General features: G+C 43.6%; 1 protein-coding gene across 4 annotated transcripts in view; it reads left to right on the top strand.

Annotated features, from left to right (window-relative positions):
- Window positions 1-20,521, top strand: part of DNAAF4 (dynein axonemal assembly factor 4) — a 64,253-nt gene that overhangs the window by 26,631 nt on the left and 17,101 nt on the right. For all 4 annotated transcript variants that reach the window (XM_089310389.1, XM_089310386.1, XM_089310387.1 and 1 more), the window contains 2 exons: window positions 9,686-9,914; window positions 19,355-19,500. In XM_089310389.1, the coding sequence (XP_089166515.1) occupies window positions 9,686-9,914; window positions 19,355-19,500 (375 nt within the window). The remainder of the gene's footprint in view (window positions 1-9,685; window positions 9,915-19,354; window positions 19,501-20,521) is intronic.

The raw sequence follows: 20,521 nt of genomic DNA, 5'->3' as shown, positions 1-20,521 counted from the left end.
TCATGTAGTACATATTCCCAAAGAGGAGGAAAAGAAAGGCACACAAAACCTATTCATTGAAATAATAGTTGAAGGACTGGTACTGTGGTAGCAGGCTAGGCTGCCACTGTGATGCCAGCATTATGTATCAGAGTGCTTGTTTGAGTCCCAGCTGCTCTGCTTCAAAGCCAACTTTACAAAACCTGGGAAGGCAGCAGAAGGTGACCCAAGTGCTTGGGTCACATGGGTGACCCGGATGGAGTTCTATTTTCCTAGCTTTGGCCTGGTCAAGCCCTGGCCATTGTGGCGATTTGGGGAGTGAACCAGCAGATGGAAGACTTTTTTTTTCTCTGTCTCTCCCTTTCTCTTTCTAATATCTTTAAATAAATTTTTAGAAAATGATTGAAAATTTCTCAGCTGGAAAAAGATGTGAACATTCAAGTACAAGAGGCCAATAGGACCCCAAATAGATGTGACTAGAAAAGATCCTCACCATTGCACGCTATAGTCAAACTCTCAAAATTACAATAGAAAGAGAAAATGCTAAAATTTGCAATAGAAAAGTGTCAAGTTATTTTTAAGGGAATCCTCATTGGATTATTGGGAGATTTTTCATCTGAAACCTTATGGACCAGGAGGGAATAGAATGATAACTTCCAAGTTTAGAAAGAAAAGAACTGCAAGCCAAGAATACTTTACCCAGAGAAGGTATATTTCATGAATGAAGGAGAAATAAAAACTTACAAGAAAAAACAAAAACTGGAAGAATTTACCGTGACTAGAATAGCCTCACAGCAAAGATCATTAAAGGTGTCCTACATGTGGAAACAAAGAAAGCTGACTACTGTCATGACTTGAAGCTTCAATACTTGAGGTATAAAACCAGAACAAGAACCAAGGATATTCAAACTAAGAAGAAAAAAATCTTAAAAAAAAACTACAATACTGAGCCATTAGTTATCATTAATCACCTTTTAATTGACTAAATTCTCCAATAAAGTAAATATAAAAAGACATATATCCAAAAGGAAAAAACGTTCCGTGTTCAGAAATTGAAAGATTATCAAAATGTCTATACCATACAAAGCAGTTTTCAGATTAGATTACCCTCTATGAAGATACTAATTATACTCTTCACAGAACTAACAAAAACAATCCTGAAATTCATAATGGAAAAACAAAAGATCCAAATAGCCAAAGCAATCTTGAAATCTGGTATTGATGTCTCCAGATTTGTTTTTATTTTTCAAGCCATACCTGAGGACTGTTATAACCAAAAGAGCTTGGTACTATGATAAAAATAGACATATAAGTCAGTGGAACAGAATAGAAACTTTAGAAATAAATCAACATCTACAACCAAATTACCTTTGAAAAATAGTGCTGAAAACATTCCATGGAGAAGGAACAATCTTTTCAATTAGTGTGGGAAAAATTGAATTCTCACATGCAGAATTTTGAAACATTTCCTCTATCTTACATCCCATATAAAAACTAACCCCAAATGGACCTAAATATATGAACTGAAGCTATCAAACTATTCAAGGAAAACAAGGGAAACACTCTAAGACACTGGCTTAACAATGTTTTGTTGGATGAAACCCCAAAGTACATGCAATAAGAGCAAAAATAGACACCTGCGATTACCTCTAACGGAGAAGTTTCTGCAAAGCAAAGGAAGTAATGGGCTGGCATTGTGGTGCGTGGGTTTAAGCTGCTGCCTGCAATCTGGCATCCCATATGGGAGGAAATACAAGTCCTGGCTGGCTGCTCCACTTCTGATCCAGCTCCCTGCTAATATGCCTGGGAAAGCAGTGGAAGATGGGCCAAGTCTTGGACCCTTGTACTCACTTGGGAGACCCAGAAGGAGTTCCAGGCTCCTGGCTTCATTCTTGCACAGCGCTGGCCATTGTGGCCATTTTGGGAGTGAACCAACAATTGGAAGATCTGTCTCTTGCTTGCTCGCTCGTTCTCTCTTTCTCTCTCTCTCTCTCTCTATATATATATCTATATCTCCCTCTCTCTGTAACTCTGCCTTTCATAAACAAAATAATTTTTTAAATGAAACAGTTAACGAAATAGAGACAATGGACAGAATGGGTGAAGATATTTACTAAGTATGCATCTGAAAAAGGATTACTATCCTGAATATATAAGGAGCTCAGGAAATTCAACAATAAAACAATCCACTTAAGAAGTGGGAAAATGATATGAGTAGACATTTTTCAAAAGAAGATGTCCTGATAGCCAACAAGCACATGAAAAACTGCTCAGGATCACTAGCCATCGATGAGGTATCACTCCAGTTAAAATGGCTGTTATCTAAAAATCAAAACAAGTGCTGGCTAGAATGTGGAGAAAAGGGAACCCTAAAACACTGTTCATTGGAATGCAAATTAGAATTAGTACAACTATTATGGAAAACGGTGTGGAGATCCCTCCAAAAACTATGATCCAGCTATCCCACTTCTGGGAATATATCTGAAAGCAATGAAGTAAGCACATGAAAGAGATGCCTGCACTCCCATGTTAATTGCAGCCCAGTTCATAACAGCAAAGGTATGGAATCCACCTGGAGATCCATCTGCTGAGGATGAAGAAAATACGGTGTATCTGTATTTACATATATATGAATATGAAATATTAGCCATAAAAAAGTTAAATTGACATTTTCAGCAAAATGGATGAAACTGGAGATCAGTATTCTAATCCAGACACAAAAAGACAAACTCCATAAGTTTTCTTTCATGTAGAAATTCAACGTGTGGATTCCATGCTATTATACAGTTAAAATATTGTCTTTGGGCCGGTGCCGCGGCTCACTAGGCTAATCCTCTGCCTTGCGGCACCAGCACACCGGGTTCTAGTCCCGGCCCGGTTGCCCCTCTTCCAGGCCAGCTCTCTGCTGTGGCCAGGGAGTGCAGTGGAGGATGGCCCAAGTGCTTGGGCCCTGCACCCCATGGGAGACCAGGAGAAGTACCTGGCTCCTGCCTTTGGATCAGCGCAGGGCGCAGGCCGCAACGCGCCAGCCGTGGCAACCATTGGAGGGTGAACCAACGGCAAAAGGAAGACCTTTCGCTCTGTCTCTCTCTCTCGGTCTACTCTGCCTGTCAAAAAAAAAAAAAATATATATATATATATATATATATATGTATATATTGTCTTCCTGAATTAAACCTCAGTTGATCCTTGTCATGAATCTGTGTTATGTGATTTTAATATCCTTTCAAGGGGCCAGCACTGTGGTGCAGTAGGTTAATCCTCTGCCTGCGGTGCCTGCATCCCATATGGTCAAAGGTTCTAGTCCTAGCTGCTCCACTTCCAATCTAGCTCTCTGCTATGGTCTGGGAAAGCAGCAGAAGATAGCCCAAGTGCTTGGGCCCCTGCACCCGCGATGGAGACCTCAAAGAAGCTCCTGGCTCCTGGCTTTGGATCAGCTCAGCGCTGGCCATTGCAGTCATTTGGGGAGTGAACCAGCAGATGGAGGACCTTTCCCTCTCCCTCTCCCTCTCCCTCTCACTGTCTATAACTCTACTCTCAAATACCATAAATAAAATCTTTTAAAAAAAATCCCTTTCAAGAAAAAGTATTTAAATAAATGTGGCAAAATTGTTAAATCTAGAATAAATATTAAAAGGTACAAATTGGCTGAATGCATGGAAAAAAGAGCCACAACAAACTCATTTCACCAGTATACGCACAAAGTGAAAGAATGGGAGAAGATACTCCACGTAAATGGAAACCAAAAGTAAGTAGAAATAGCTGTATTGATATCAGACAAATAGGCTTTAAGACAAAAACTGTTAAAAAAAAAAGACAAAGATGATCACTACATGATCAAGGGATTGATTCAACAAGATTCAACAAGAAGATATGATGATTGTAAATGTAAGTATACTAAGGCCAGAGCAGCCAGATTCATAAAACAAACATTAATTGATCTAAACGGAGAGATAAGCTCCCATATAATCAGCTGCGCTGATCTGAAGCCAGGAGCCAGGTGCTTCCTCCTGGTCTCCCACGCGGGTGCAGGGCCCAAGCACTCGGGCCATCCTCCACTGCCTTCCCGGGCCACAGCAGAGAGCTGGACTGGAAGAGGAGCAACTGGGACAGAATCCGGTGCCCCATCTAGGACTAAAACCCAGGGTGCTGGTGCCACAGGTGGAGGATTAGCCTAGTGAGCCATGGCACCAGCCTTAACAACCTACTTTTATCAATGGGTAATTGATCTACACAAAATATCAACAAAGAAGCATCAGAGTTAAACTACACTATAGACCAAATGGACTTAACAGAAGTTTATGGAACATTCCATGGAACAACTACAGAGTAAGCATTCTTTTTATTAATATATGGGACATTCTTAAGAATAGACCATGTATTATGTCACAAACCAAGTTTAAACAAATTCTTAATTGAAATCATACCATGTTTCTTTTCTGACCACAATGGAATGAAAGTGAAAATCAACAACACAGAACCTTAAGAAATTATACAAATACATGGAGACTGAACAACATGCTTCTGAGTTAAGAACAGGTTGTTGTGGGGGCCAATGCTGTGGCTTAACAGGTAAAGCTGCAGCCTGCAGTGCTGGCATCCCATATGGATACCAGTTCAAGTCTCGGCTGTTCCACTTCTGATCCAGATCTCTGCTATGACCTGGGAAAGCAGTGGAAGATAGCCCAAGTCCTTGGGTCCCTGTACCTGTATGGGAGACCTGGAAGAAGCTCCAGGCTCCTGGCTTCAGATCGGCCAGTTCAAGCCATTGCAGCCATTTGGGAGTGAACCAGTGGATGGAAGACCTCTCTCTCTGTAACCCACCCTGTCTGAAACTCTACCTTTCAAATAAATAAGTAAATCTTAAAAAGAATGGATCATTGTGGCACAGTGTGTTAAGCTGCTGTAGGCAGCCCATAGACAAGTCATAGACAAGGTCAGTCTTGGCTTGTGGAATTCCTGGGATGAGGAAGTCACGTACTCCCATGTTGAAGGAGGATGCACTCTGTTAAAATTAACTATGTTATGACTGTTGCAGAAAGCCCGATAAGTTGCTTGCATGTGTTGTTAACTTCTGTGTTGCCTTGAGCTGCAGCTGGTTATGTATAAATATCTCTGAGACGCTGGAATAAACGAGCCTTGATCAGTTCATTTGTCTTGGCTCCATTCTCTGCGCCCTTGTCCCTCTTTTCATTCCCACGCCCCCCCTTCAATTTCTGTTCAACTGGTGCTGCTGGCCTGCACAAGCTGCCATGCCAGCATTCCCTATGGGCGCCAGTTCGAGTCCCGGCTGCTCTACTTCCAGTACAGCTCTCTGCTATTGCTTGGGAAAGCAGTGGAAGGTGACTTAAGTCCGTGGGCCCCTACACCCACGTGGGAGACCTGGAAAAAGCTCCTGGCTTCAGATCAGCCTAGCTCCAACTGTTGCAGTCATGTGGGGAGTGAACCAGCAAGATGAAAGAATCTCTCTCTCTCTCCTTCTCTCTCTAACTCTGCCTTTCAAATAAATAAATCTGTAAAAATTTGCCTTAGGAACTGTTCCCTATTCTCCAGTTCTTATATTTGCTGTCTGTATTAGACATATAACATATGGGGTCTTTTTAGCAGTACAAAGCACTTACATTTCAGTTCTTTAAAATACATGTATTCTATTTTAACCTTCTGATTTTTTCTATTACTGTATATTTCTTGTTTAAGTGATATGTTTCCTGTGTTAAATAGATGAATTTTTAGAAAAGACATTCAAAAGAGCCAGTGTTGTGGCACAGTGGATTACGCTGCTGCCTGTGATACTGGGATCCTATATGGGCACCTGTGTGAGTCCCAGCTGCTCCACTTCTAATCTTCCAAACCAGCTCCCTGCTAATGCACCTGAGAAAGCAGTGGAAGATTACCCTTGCACGCAAGTGGGAGACCCAGCTGGAGTTTCAGGCTCTTGACTTTGGACTGGCCCAGTCCCAGTCAATGTTGTCATTTGGGGAGTGAACTAGTGGATGGAAAAATTTCTCCCACCCCCTGCCTCCCCGTAACTCTGCCTTACAAATAAATCTCACACATAAAAGCACAAAAAGACAAGACCTTCAAGGATTTAACAGTTGTCTTTCTGTGAAGTAATTAAAACTGTATCTTTGGTCTTTGCTCCTAGTTCCTGGCACAGAACTAGAATGTTTTAATTTCCTGAGTCATGCACATGGGGGTCTGCCTAGTGGTTTTTGACCCCAGTTCCTGACAAGGAGCAGCCAATCCCTGAGGTTTTCCTGAGTGATGGACTCCTTCTGGGCTCCTGCATGGGGACTGTCACCAGGAAGACCAAACCACAATTAGAAGCCAGGAACTTTCAGCCCCAACCCTCATCCTTTGTGAATGGAGAGGGGCTGGAGACTGCATTAGTAGTTGATTGTACCTACATGATGGAGAACTTCTGGGCTGCTGAAGGCGTGGCGGGTAGCACTCCTAGAGAGGCCGGAAGGGCAGTGCTTGTTCCTCCAACCTTGCCCTGTGGCATTTCTTCTGACTGCTTGTTCCTGAATTTTATCTTTTTGCAATAAATGAGTAAACCTAAGTGAAATGTTTCTCTGAGTCCTGAGAGCCATTTTAACAAACAATTGGGTTGCATGATGGGAACCCCTGATTTATAGCTAGAAGGTCAGAGTACCAGAAGCCTGGATTTTGATTTGCACGTGAATAGAGGCAGTCTTGTGAGAATGAGCCCTTTACCTGTGTGATCTGATTCTTATCCCACATAGATAATGTCTGCATCAGATTGGATTATAGGACACTCAGCTGGTAGCAGAGAATTGGTTGGTGTAGAAAAAAATCTAGCATTTGGTTGACCAAAAGTCAAGTATGAAGTGTTGTCAGACTATAGAAAAGGAGAGTGCTTTGTTTTTTCCCTCAACACCGTTTTACTTTTGATACATAGGATCTCTATCTTGTATCATAAGCTTTGTGTGATTTCTGTCTTCTCTGTAGTTAGTTCTGTCACCTGCTCTGTGAAACCTTGCTTGGTGCCTGAATTACTCCCCAAAGAGGTAGACAATTTCTGCATTTCTAATATGCTTATTTTAAGTTAAAATGATAGATGCAGTTTTCTTAACTACATCTTGGCTACAATACCAGAACTTTTCTATTATTACAGTTAAAAGAATAGCAATTAAATCTCCATAATTAACACTTAGTGTTTTTTTTTTTTTTTTAATTTACTTATTTGAAAGTCAGAGTTACACAGAGAAAGGAGAGGCAGAGAGAGAAAGGTCGTCCGTCCAATGGTTCACTCCGCAATTGGCCGCACCGGCCGGAACTGGGCCATTCCGAAGCCAGGAGCCAGGAACCCATATGGGATGCCAGCGCTTCAGGCCAGGGCGTTAACTCGCTGAACCACAGTGCCTGCCCCAAAACTTAGTATTACACATTTTTGTGTGTTTATTTGTGGGGGGAAGAGAGGGAGGGAGGGATAAGAGAGAAAAGAAAAAGAGAGTATCTGGGGCTGGCATGGTAGTGTGATGGGTGAAGCTGCCGCCTGCAATGCTGGCATCCCATATGGGCACCAATTTGAGTCCTGGCTGCTCCTCTTCCCATCCAGCTCCTTGCTAATTAGTGTGACTGGGAAAACAGTGGAGGATGGCCCAAGAGCTTTGGACCCTGCACCTGCATGGGAGATCTGGAAGAAGTTCCTGTCTCCTGGCTTTGGCCTGGCCCAGCCCTGGCTGTTGCAGCCATTTGGGGAGTGAACCAATAGATAGAAGATCTCTCTCTCTCTCACTCTCTCTCTAACTTTGCTTTTCAAATTTTTAAAATATTTTGAAAAAAAAAAAAAAAATGAAATTGAGCACCCATGTGCTGATTCACTCTCATATCCTGCAATGGCCAGGCGTGGGCCGAGGCTAAAACTCGGTACTGGGAGAGGAATCCAGGCCTCCCATGTGTTGGCAAAATAAGTAAGTAAGTAAATAAATAAATAAATAAAGCCCATGTTTACTATTTCAATGTAAATTAAAGGTTGGGCATTATGGCTCAGCAAGTTAGGCTGTGGCTTGAGAGGCCCACATTCCATCTTCCAGTCCAGCGTCCTACGAATGGCATCCTGGGAGGCAGCTGAAGATGACCTAAGGACTTGGGCTCCTGGCGTCAGCCCTGACTATTATTGTCTTTTTGGGGAGTGAACCAGTGGATGATCGATCTCTCTTTGCCTTTCAAGAAAATTTACAACAGTCACAAAAAATTCATTTCCTCAGTCACAGTAGCCACATTTGAAGTTCTTAATTACCCACATGTGACTAGTGACTGTACTGAATAGCACATCATTTTGCCTTTCTATAGGAGACGTGACATTTTTCGTTCCATAGGGAAGTCACATACATAGATTCAATCATAATAAACCAACTAATTATTGAATTTCACTGTTTTTATTTCTTGTCCATGTGAGGAAGTTTGCAAAAGGGAGAAAAGCGGCCGTTTTTCTGCACAAGATAATACTTTCAGGCCGGCGCTGCGGCTCAATAGGCTAATGCTCGGCCCGCAGTGCTGGCACACCAGGTTCTAGTCCCGGTCGGGGCGCTGGATTCTGTCCCGGTTGCCCCTCTTCCAGGCCAGCTCTGTGCTGTGGCCAGGGAGTGCAGTGGAGGATGGCCCAGGTCCTTGGACCCTGCACCCGCATGGGATACCAGGATAAGTACCTGGCTCCTGCCATCGGATCAGCGCGGTGCACTGGCCGCAGCGTGCCGGCCACGGTGGCCATTGGAGGGTGAACCAATGGCAAAAGGAAGACCTTTCTGTCTCTCTCTCTCACTGTCTACTCTGCCTGTCAAAAACAAACAAACAAACAAAAAACTTACTTTCAGATTAATCTGGCATGTGAAAATGTTAAAGCACTACTAATGCAAGCATAGCAGCAGGGTTAAGAGATCAAGTGTTTGCACCTATCAGGCAGTTTCTCTACCATCTTTCCTGTTTCCCTGCCTACTGTTCCCTCTCTTCTCAGGTGAGAGTTGGCACAGCTTTAGTCCTGAGAAAAGGCAAGCACATGTATGCTCGTGTATGTGTGTGATTTTAGAGAACTGGCCTACTTTTTAGAGTGATAAATTCTTTTTAGGATGTATTTATTTACTTGGAAAGCAGAGTGGCAAGAGAGAGAGGGAGAGACACATCATCTGTTGATTCACTACTCAAATGGCTGCAACAGCTGGAGCTGTGTCAGGCCACAGCCAGGAGGAGCCAGGAACTCATCGGGGACACCACAGGAGTGGCACTTGGGCCATCATTTGCTGCCTTCCCGAGAGCGTTTACAGGGAGCTGTATCAGAAGCAGAGGAGCTAGGACTGGAACTGGCATTCCAAAGTAGGGTGCCAGGGTCTTGATAATGTTCTTGTTTCATCAGACCCTTAGATAATATCGTCTAAGCGAATGTTCCATTCCCCCTGCAAATTTTACATTTAAGTAAGCTGAGGCTAGAGAAAATGATTGCCCAAGATCATATTCAATAGTCTTTGGTAGATCTGGGACTAACACCCGTGTTCCATGGCCCCAAATCAGTAGTCATTTGACTAAATCATTTAATTTCCCCATTTTAATTATTTATTTACTAGCTGTTGTTAAAATGCAGTTATAAGAGATTAGAGGTAAGAATAATTATGATGAATTTCTTATTTAAGATAAGAATGCTGCTTTTTATATGCTTTAAATTATTTGGTAATTGCAACTTTTACAGATTGAAGAAGAAGAGAGAAAAAAAATAGAAAGTATTAAAGAAAATGAACGGAAAAAAGCAACTGAAGAATTGGAAGCCTGGAAAGAAAGCCAAAGAAAAGCTGAAGAAAAAAAACGAATTCAGATACCTGACAAATTATGTCAAGAGAAACAAACTGAAGAAGAAAGGAAAAAATTAAAACATAAAAGTCTTACTAGGAATGTGGCATCCAGAAATCTTGCCCCAAAAGGTACTGTAAAAAATTTAATTTTCTGGAAGAGTGAGTCCTGTTGGTGAAGTACATGCTTACATGACACTGTTTTGTTTGTATTTAAAGATGTATTTATTTATCTGAAACGTAGTTACAGAGAGGGAGAGAAAGAGGTCTTCGTTTGCTGATTCACTTTCCCAAAATGGCTGCAAAAGCTAGGGCTAGACAAGGCTGATCGTGGAGCCAGGAACTCCATCTGGGTAGTGGGGTCCCAAGTACTTGTACTGTCTTCCACTGGTTTCCCAGGTGTCTTAGCAGGGAGCTGGATTGTAGGCAGAGCAGCCAGGACTTGAACCAGCACTCAGATACGAGATGCTAATGTCATAAGTGGTGGCTTGGCCGGCGCCGCGGCTCACTAGGCTAATCCTCCACCTTGCGGCGCCGGCACACCGGGTTCTAGTCCCGGTCGGGGCACTGGATTCTGTCCCGGTTGCCCCTCTTCCAGGCCAGCTCTCTGCTGTGGCCAGGGAGTGCAGTGGAGGATGGCCCAAGTGCTTGGGCCCTGCACCCCATGGGAGACCAGGAAAAGCACCTGGCTCCTGGCTCCTGGCTTTGGATCAGCGTGGTGCGCCGGCCGCGGTGGCCATTGGAGGGTGAACCAATGTCTCTGTCTCTCTCTCTCACTGTCCACTCTGCCTGTCAAAAAATAAAAAAATAAAAAAATAAAAAATAAGTGGTGGCTTAATCTCCTGTACCACAACTCCAGCCCCTCTAACATCTTTAAGCTGCTAAAACAAACAACCCTAACAAAGCAGAATTCTGTATCAAGTAAAAAATATTTATGTATTCATTTTCTAGGGGTTCTGCAACAAATTGCCACACACTTTGTTGCTTAAAACAACAGAAATTGGGAGGTGCTGGGAGGGTATTTCCTTCTGCAGGCTCTGAGGGAGAATCTTTGCCATGCCTGTGTCCTAACCTCTCATGAGTATCTTTAATCCTTTGCATTTCTTGGCTTGTAGCTGCATTACCTTAATCTCTGCTTCTGTCTTTACTGTTCACATGCCTTCCTGTTTGTATCTGTGTAGCCTCTTTTTCTGTCTCTTGTTAGCATATTGGTCATTGGATTTTGGACTACCCTAAATCCAGAATGATCGCATTTTAACATCCTCAACATAGTCACATTATTCATTTTATTTGAAAGTCAGTTACACACATACACAAAGAGAGAGAGCGAGAATGAGAGCGAGCATGAGAGAGCGAGCACTTTCCCAGGCTCTTTAGCAGGGAGCTGGATTGGAGGTGGAGCAACTGGGACTTGAATTGCTCCCATATGGGATGCCACTGCTGCAGGCAGAAGTTTAACTGGCTGTGCCACAGTGTCAGCCCCCAAGATTAGCATTTTAATCAACAGACTGAATAAAACAGATTGCCTTCCCCAGTCTCTTGAAACCCAGAAAAGAGTAAAAGGCTGAGTAATATGAGAGAATTCTTTCTCTGTGCGTCTGATTATTTTTGAGCTGGGATGTTGGTCCTTCCTTCAGACTCAGACTGCATATGAGTAAATCTCTTTATTTCTCTAGCTCTGTCTGTGACTGTCTCTCCTGTTAATTGTCTCTCGGGAGAACCGGATTAATACATCCACATTCACGGGTACCAGGAGTTAAGACTTGAAATTATGTTTTTGAGACCACCATTCAACCCTCTTCAATCATATTAAAATAACTGCAAAGAAAAATATTTTATGATAAAGGATAATAAAGAGCATTTCTTGGCTGACACTGCGGCTCACTAGGCTAATCCTCCGCCTGCAGCATCGGCACCTCAGGTTCTAGTCCCAGTAGGGGCGCCGGTTCTGTCCTGGTTGCTCCTCTTCCAGACCAGCTCTCTGCCGTGGCCCGGGAGTGCAGTGGAGGATGGCCCAAGTCCTTGGGCCCTGCACCCGCATGGGAGACCAGGAGGAAGCACCTGGCTCCTGGCTTCAGATTGGCAGGCCGTAGCAGCCATCTGAGGGGTGACCCAACGGAAAAGGAAGACCTTTCTCTCTGTCTTTCTCTCTCTCTCACTGTCTAACTCTGCCTGTCAAAAACAAAACAAAACAAAACAAAACAAAACAAAACAAAACAACATTTCTTGCCAGCCAGTTTGTTTACAATAAATGCTTAAGAAATTCTTAAGGCTGCAAAGAAGTGATTTTTGCATTTATTATTATATGATTGAAGAGGGTTGAATGGTGGTCTCAAAAACATATGTTCAAGTCCTAACTTCTGGATCCCGTGAATGTGGATGTATTATATATATACTATATATATATTACATATATATTATATGTATATATATATATATTAGAAAAGAGGGGCTGACGCCGTGGTTTACTGAGTAAAGCCACTCCCTGGGGCACCAACATCCCATATGGGTGCCAGTTCCTGTCCTGACTGATCCACTTCTGATCTAACTCCCTGCTAATGCTCCTGGGAAAGCAAAAGACGATGACCCAAGTGCTTGGGCCCTACATCCATGTGGAAAACCCAGAAGAGGCTCCTGACTCCTGGCTTCAGCCTGGCCCAACTCCAGTCGTTGCAGCCATTGGGGGAGTGAACCAGCAGATGGAAGATCTCTCTCTGTCTCTGCCTCTCTCCTCCTCTCTCTCTAACTCTGCCTTTCAAACAAATAAGTAAATCTTTTTTTTTTTTTTTTTTTTTTGACAGGCAGAGTGGACAGTGAGAGAGAGAGACAGAAAGGTCTTCCTTTGCCATTGGTTCACCCTCCAATGGCCGCCGCGGCTGGCACGCTGCGGCCTGCGCACCACGCTGATCCAAAGCCAGGAGCCAGGTGCTTCTCCTGGTCTCCCATGGGGTGCAAGGCCCAAGCACTTGGGCCATCCTCCACTGCACTCCCTGGCCACAGCAGAGAGCTGGCCTGGAAGAGGGGCAACTGGGACAGAATCTGGCGCCCTGACCAGGACTAGAACCCGGTGTGCCGGCACCGCAGGTTGAGGATTAGCCTATTGAGCCGTGGCACCAGCAGTAAATCTTAAAACAAAACCAAAAACAGGGTATGTGGGGTAGGCATTATGGTGCAGAGGGTTAAGCTGTTGCTTGGGATGCTTGCACCACATTATCAGAGAACCTGATTAGAGTCCAAGCTACTCTTGCATCTTATCCAGCTTCCTGCTAATGCACCTGGGAGGCAGCAGGTGATGGCACAAGTACTTGGGTTCCTGCCACCCACTTCGGGAGACCTGGATGGAGTTCCTGGTTCCTGGCTTCAGCCTGGCCTTTCCCTGTCTGTTGCAGACATTTGATGAATGAAGCAGCTGATGGAAAATAGTGCTCTCTCGCTCGCTCGCTCGCTCGCTCTCTCTCTCTCTAACGCCTTCTTTCTCTGTCACTCTGCTTTTGAAATAAATAATTCTTTTTTTAAAGAGCAGTCAGAGATCATAAAACGATCCACATATGTGATCTAGCAGTTTGAATCATGGTAACAAGGTGACTCAATGGGGATAGAGAATCTTAAACAAGATGTTCTTTTTTTGATTTAAGATTTAGTTAAAATGCAGAATGACAGAGCCAGCACTATTGCACAGCGGGTTAAGCCACTTCCTGTAGTGCCAGCATCCATATGGGTATTGGTTCCAGTCCCTGCTGCTTCATTTTTGATGCAGCTCCCTGCTGATGACCTGGGAGAGGCTGTGAAAGATGGCCTAAGTGTTTGGGTCCCTGCACCCATGTGGGAGACACAGGCTTTGGCCTGGCTCAGCTCCAGCTATTGTAGCCATTTGGGGAGTGAACCAGCAGATAGAAGATCTGTTTTTCTCTTTCCTTGGCTCTCTGTAAGTCTGCCTTTCAAATAAATAAACTCTTTTAAAAAAGAAAGAAGGAAATAAATAAAGGTAGAATAACAGAGAGAGAGGGAGAGACAGAGAAACATCTGTCCTCTGGTTCACTCCCCCACTGGCCACAATCACCAGGTCTGGGCTAGGCCAGAGCCAGGAGGTTTTTCTGGATCTCCCACATGGGTGCAGCGATGCAAGTTTTTGGGCCATGCTCCCCTGCTTTCCCAGGCACATTAGAAGTCAGCTGGATTGGAAGTAAAGCAACTGCTACTCAAACCTGCGCCCATCTGGGATACTAGCTTTACAGGATGCGGTTTAACCCGCTGCACCATGATGCTGGCCCTGTACATGCTGGTCTTTATGGAAATAAATGAATGATGCTTGCCTCACTATATGCATGTTATTTATGCAAAAAGACAACCCAGTTAGAAACAATTGGAGGCTAGCGCTGAAGCTCACTAGGCTAATCCTCTGCCTGCGGCGCCGGCACCCCAGGTTCTAGTCCCGGTTGGGGCGCCGGTTCTCCTAGTCCCGGTTGTTCCTCTTCCAGTGCAGCTCTCTGCAGTGGCCCAGGAAGGCAGTGGAGGATGGCCCAAGTGCTTGGGCCCTGCACCTGCGTGGGAGACCAGTAGGAAGCACCTGGCTTCTGGCTTCATATCAGCACAGCATGCTGGCTGTAGTGGCCATTTGAGGGGTGAACCAACAGAAGGAAGACCTTTCTCTCTCTCTCTCTCTCTCTCTCTCTCTCTCTCACTGTCTAACTCTACCTGTCAAAAAAAAAAATTTGGACAAAAATTTGAATGAACATTTCACAATAGAAGATATGCGAATGGCAATTAAACCACATGGAAAGATGTTTAGTATCATTAGTCATCAGGGAAATGCAAATTAAAACCACAGTGAGACACAGTGTATACCCATTAAAGTGGCTAAAATGAAAGAGTTCATCAGTGTTGTTGATGTGCTGCACTGGAATTCTTACTCACTGCTGGTAGGAATATAAGATGCTAGAACCACTTTTGATGAGTGTTTGGGCAGTTTCTTTAAAAGTTGTATAACCGAGCCATTCCAGTCTTAGATATGTACAGAAGTGAAATGTGTCCACCTAAAGACATTCAGGTGTTTATAGCCCTTTGTTCATAATAGTACATAACTGGAACAACCCAAATGCCCATCATGTATTAATAAAATAGACTGTTATTGTACAATAAAAAGGCTGCTGATGCACACATGAATGAATTACAGAATTATGCTGAACAAAGGCTCCAGCATGAAATAGTCAATACTGTATGACATTTTAAAAGTACTGATTTATGGTGACTAGAATCCGATCTGTGGTTGTCTTCAGCCAGAGGTGAATGGAAAGGTGGGTTTCCAGGGACAGTCGGGAGTTCTTGGAGGTGATGAAGTTGTTTGTCTTGATTGTGATTATTGTTTCATGCATGTGTTTTCAGAGCTCAAATGAATTAATTATTTCGCAGAGTTAATTAGCAATACGGTTTATTGATAATAGCTTTAGCAGAGAAGCAGCAAAGTGTACGTGATTCCCTGAGGTTCTCATTATTCCCCGAGCTATGCTTACTATAGCTGGACTACCGCAGCCGTCCCACAACAGGGCTACATTTGACATTCTCTGTCCTTGTGCTGTTGCTCAGAGGCCAGGAAGAGGGAGTTAACGAACACTGAAGTGACCATCCAACTGCAGGGGCTGCTCTGTCGCCTTAGAAAGAGTTTTGTTTGAAAAAGGAAGCCTCGGGGTGGGTGTTGTGGCATAGCAGGCTGCTCCACATCTGATCCAGCTCCCTGCTAATGGCCTTGGAAAAGCAATGGAGGATGGCTCAAGTGCTTGGGCCCCCTGCCACCCACGTGAGAGACCTAGAGGAAATTCCTGGCTCCTGGCTTCAGCCTGGCTCACTTCTGGCCATTGTGGCCATCTGGGGAGGGAACCAGCAGGTGGAAGAACTCTCTCCCTCTCTCTCTGTAACTCTTCCTTTCGAATAAACAAATAAATCTTAGCAAATAAAAAGGAAGCCTCTTGAGTCCGGCACTGTGGCTGGTAAGTTAAGCCTCCCCCTTCGGCACCAGCATCCCATAGAAGTGCCAGTTGCTGTCCTGGATGATCCTCTTTGAATCTAGCTCCCTGCTAATAACCTGGGAAAGCAGTGGAAGTGTTTGGGCCCTTGTACCCATGTGGGAGACCCTGAAGAAGCTCCTGGCTCCTGGCTCTGGGTAGGCCCAACCCCAGCCATCGTGGCGGAGTGAACCAGCAAATGAAAGACCTCTCTCTCTCCCTCTCCCTCCCGCTATCTGTAACTCTTCCTGTCAAATAAATAAATAACTCTTAAAATAACTCTTAAAAAGAAATCTCTGGAGCTTAGCTGTTGGTGTCAGCCTGTTCTTGTGTTGAGCAAGTTTTTTTTTTTTAATAGTTTATTTGTATATTCAAAAAGAGTGACAGAGACAGGAAGGAGAGGAGACAGATCTTCCACTCATCATTGACTCCTCAAATGGCCACAGGAGTCAGTAGGAAACTGGATCAGAAGCAGAGCAGCCAGGACCTCACAGTAGCACTCTGACAGCAGCAGTTTAACCTGCACCACAACGCCAGGCCCTGTAGAACTAGTTACTTAGCTGTCTACTTATACACTACTAAAAGCTTAATGAGGCGAGAGGGGAGCCTTCGTTTTCAAGTTGGAAGAACTAAATACTGCTAAAAGTGTGGGCTAAATGGATGACTGAAGGAAATAGGAAGGTTGGTTGAAAGTACCTAAGCAGAGTTTGACTACCAGATCTCCTCCTCCCATGTGGCAGGAGTTTAGAGGTTTATTTTTTGTGCCATTGAAGACAGGTGGGCTTATCCTCTGAAAACTGAGGAGATTAAGTGCAACTAATGCAAGTGTTCATTGTGAAAATCTAAATACTGATTCAAGAGATCCTCTCTACTCCTATCCTGTCCATTTTGCTCATGCACATATGAGTACAGGAACAATTCACTGGCATTCCCCCTACAGGGGAGCTGACCAGAGTAAGATGCAAAAAGTACTCACATCTGTAATGGCCCAGCTGACTCACCCTGCCGAAGCTCACTGGTCAACAGGCTTCATTCTTGCACATAGAACTTCCAGTCAGAACCTTTAATCTGAGAAGGTAGCTAAGAAACAGAAAAATGCAACTTGGAACAACCCAATAATGTAGGGAACAGAAGAAAACCAAAGGAACTAATTCATGACCGCAGAAAGATGAGAACATATTTTAATCATTAAACCAGAACATAGGACTATAACGAAGAATCTTGAGGTAATAAAAATGTTTAGAAATTAAAGATGTGATTAAAATAAAAAATTTATCAAAGGGTTGGAATATGGTCAAGAAAACATTTCAGAAAGTAGAACAAAGAGATTTAAAATACGACAGAGAAAGCACTAGAAGGGGCAGGCATTCGGCCTCACAGTTAAGATGCCTGTGTATCGTATTGGAGCACCTGTGTTGCATACCTGACTCTGACTCCTGACTCCAGTGTCCTGCTTTTAATGCATGCCCTAGGAGGCAGCGGAGATGGCTCAAGGAATTGGCTGCCACTCACGTGGGAGACCTAGACAGATGGCCCAGCTCCCAGCTTCTGCCTCTGGCCTTTCAGGCTATTTAGGGAATGAGCCAGTGAATAGTAGACATCTCTCTCACTCGCTTGCTCTTTGCTCCCTTCCCCCCATCTCTTTCCCTCTTCCTTTCAAATAAATAAATAAACTTTATTAAAATAACATTCGGGGCCAGTGCTGAGGCGTAGCAGGTAAAGCTGCCACCTGAATTGCTGGCATCCCATATGGTCACCGATTCTAGTCCCAGCTGCTCCACTTCCGATCCAGCTCTCTGCTGTGGCCTGGGAAAGCAGTAGAAGATGCCCAAGTCCTTGGGCCCCTGTACCTGTGTGGGAGACCTGGAAGAAGCTCCTGGTTCCTGGCTTCGGATCGGTGCAGCTCCGGCCGTTGAAGCCAACTAGGGAGTGAACCAGCAGATGGAAGATCTCTCTTTCTCTCTCTGCCTCTCCTTCTCTCTCTTTGTAAATCTGACTTTCAAATAAAATACATAAATCTTTTTAAAAATAGAATTCATATTTTTGGTGTATTCTCCACTGTTTTAGAAAACTCAGCAGTTTTTCATTTTGCCCTCAAATTCCCCAATCACAGGTCCTTAATTTTACTTTTCATATTCTGGTATGTTTCTTTGTGTAGTTTGTGTAGAAAAGCTGGTTAAGTGATAAGGGCTGAATCACTGCATACCTCTAGGAATGTCCTTGCCTTTGTAAGTAAGCAATAATTTACTCGGGCATAAAATCCTTGGGACATTGTATTTAGGTAGTTCAAGCTAACCATTGTAATGAACAGATCTAAAATTACAGATCAAACAAGATAGCAATTTAGCTCTCTGTAGTAGGGCAGTTTGTTCTGCAGCAGTGATCAGTGGATTATCCAGGCCTCATGGATAATTTTGTTCCACAGATGTCCAGGCTGGTGCAGTTTTCCTCGGTCGTCACGTGATTTGGCTACCACCTCTGGGTCCAGGACACTTTTTTACTTCCATGCTCTTCTCCTTTGAAATGTCTAATCGGGCACTTTTACAGTTTTTAAATTGGAAATTGTTTTTGTCTTATTTGTTCATTTCCTATCAATAGTATTGCTATCTGCCCCTTTGTTTCAAATCTTTTTCACCAGTTTTGATATTTGCCTTTATACCTCTTTCATATTTTTGGTACTTTTATGGGTTATTTTAAGCTACTTTTCCTTCCTTTTATCAATTTAGACTATATTCCAGTGTATAGATTAATTTCTCCTCTTATGTTGGCTTCTTTTAAGATTTTTTTTTTTTTTTGAGAGGCAGAGTTACAGAGAGAGAGATGGAGAGAGAGACAAAGAGTTTTTCCATCTGCTTGTTCACTCCCCCAAATGACCATAATGGCCAGGTCTGGGCCAGGCTGAAACCAGGATCCTGGAACTCCATCTGGGTCTCCCACATGGGTGACCCGGGCCCAGGCACCTGCGCCTAGGCAAATTAGCAGGGAGCTAGATTGGAAGTGGAACAGCTGGGACTCAAAGCAGCGCTCACATGGGATACTGACATCACAGATGTCCCAGACAGCCACTTAACCTGCTGTGCCACACTGCAGCCCCCTCTTGGGTTGATTCCACAACCGTTGCATCTATCCACCTTTATAATAACATGCAGCTTTTCATTTGCATCCTTTGCCTATTCTCATTAGTTCTCTCCAGTAGCTGAAAGACCTCTGCACTATCACAAGAAATGTATAGGAGATATTGCTGCAGAGGCTCGAGGAAATAGAGGAGGAATTGGCTGAGATGGCTTTGCCTAGGTACTTACCTTGAGTTGATGTAGAGATGCTCAGAGTGCCTCTCCTGTATTTGGTGTGGACTAGAGCCGTGGTGTAACAAAGAGAGCCCCAGAAAAGTAGCTGGAGTCATTGTGGAATAGATGACCAGCTGTCATATCATCAGTGATGGATATATATTACTTCTTGCAGAAAACACTTTTGGCTTATTTGTTGAAGATTTTGGAATTAGCTCCAAAGTCAGTTTGGTTAACTAGAAGATGTAAAATAAATGACTTATTTTGCTTACCATTGTTTTTAAAGGGAGAAATTCAGGAAATATGTTTGTTGAGAAGTTAAAGGAAGATAGCATTCCTGCTCCTCGCTCTGCCGGCAATATCAAAATCAACTTTACCCCTCGAGTATTCCCAACTGCTCTCCGTGAATCACAAGTAGCAGAAGAGGAGGAGGTAGATATACTTGCTTTGGTTAAAATAGCAACAAATGAAAATTACTTTATTTGTATTTTATCTATTGAATCTAGCGCTGGTTCTGAATTTCTTAAGTATTTGTTACTTTAAAGATAACGTCATGAATGTATTTTAGTATTTCCTAAAAAGAAAATATATTTCGCAGATTTTTTTTACTCTGTAATACTGATGAGAGCATATTGATTTAATAAACAGTATTGCTGAGGCCGCTGCTCTGGCACAGCAGGTTATAGCCACAAGCTGCACTGCCAGCATCCCATATGGGCACTGATTTGAGTCCTGGCTGCTCTGCTTCTGATCTACTCCTTGAAAATGCACCTGGAAAAGCAGTGGAGGATGTCTCAAGTGCTTGGGCCCCTGCACCCATGTGGGAGACCCAGATGAAGCTCCCGGCTCCTGGCTTCTGACTTTGGCCCAACCTGGTTGTTGTGGCCATTTGGGGAGTGATCCAGCAGGTGGAAGATCTCTCTCTGTGTCTCTCCCCAACTCTGCCTTTCAAATAAATAGATACATCTTAAATATATATATATATATAGCACTGTTGCTTATTCCAAGGGGTAAATTATTATATTCGTTACTAATTTGATAAAATACATTATTTTTAATAGTAAAATTAGAGGTTTTGAAGTAGTACATATTTTGGAAAGAAGAGAGATTTGGAAATTGCTGTTAACATTATTATTAACAGTAACAGCTATTTCTAATGTGATATTTTGAAATTAAAATTTTTTAAAGTTTTTTTTTTTTAATTTATTTGAAAGACAGAGTTACACACAGAGAGAGAAGAGACAGTCAGAAAGAGATCTTCCATCCACTGGTTCACTCCCGAAATGGCTGCTACCACCCAGGCTGGGCTAGGCAGAAGCCAGGAGCCAGGAGCTTCTTCCCAGTCTCCCCCATGGTTCAGGGTCCCACATACTTGGGCCATCTTTCTCTGCTTTACCAGGCACATCAGCAGGGAGCTGGGTCAGAAGTGGAGCAGCTGGGACTCAAACCAGCA

The sequence above is a fragment of the Oryctolagus cuniculus genome, chromosome 12 (assembly GCF_051225735.1).
Source record: "Oryctolagus cuniculus isolate XC-2025 breed Fujian yellow rabbit chromosome 12, ASM5122573v1, whole genome shotgun sequence".
Taxonomy (NCBI): domain Eukaryota; kingdom Metazoa; phylum Chordata; class Mammalia; order Lagomorpha; family Leporidae; genus Oryctolagus; species Oryctolagus cuniculus.
The sequence above is the reverse complement of the archived record's forward strand: the minus strand, read 5'-3'. Positions and strand labels throughout refer to the sequence as shown.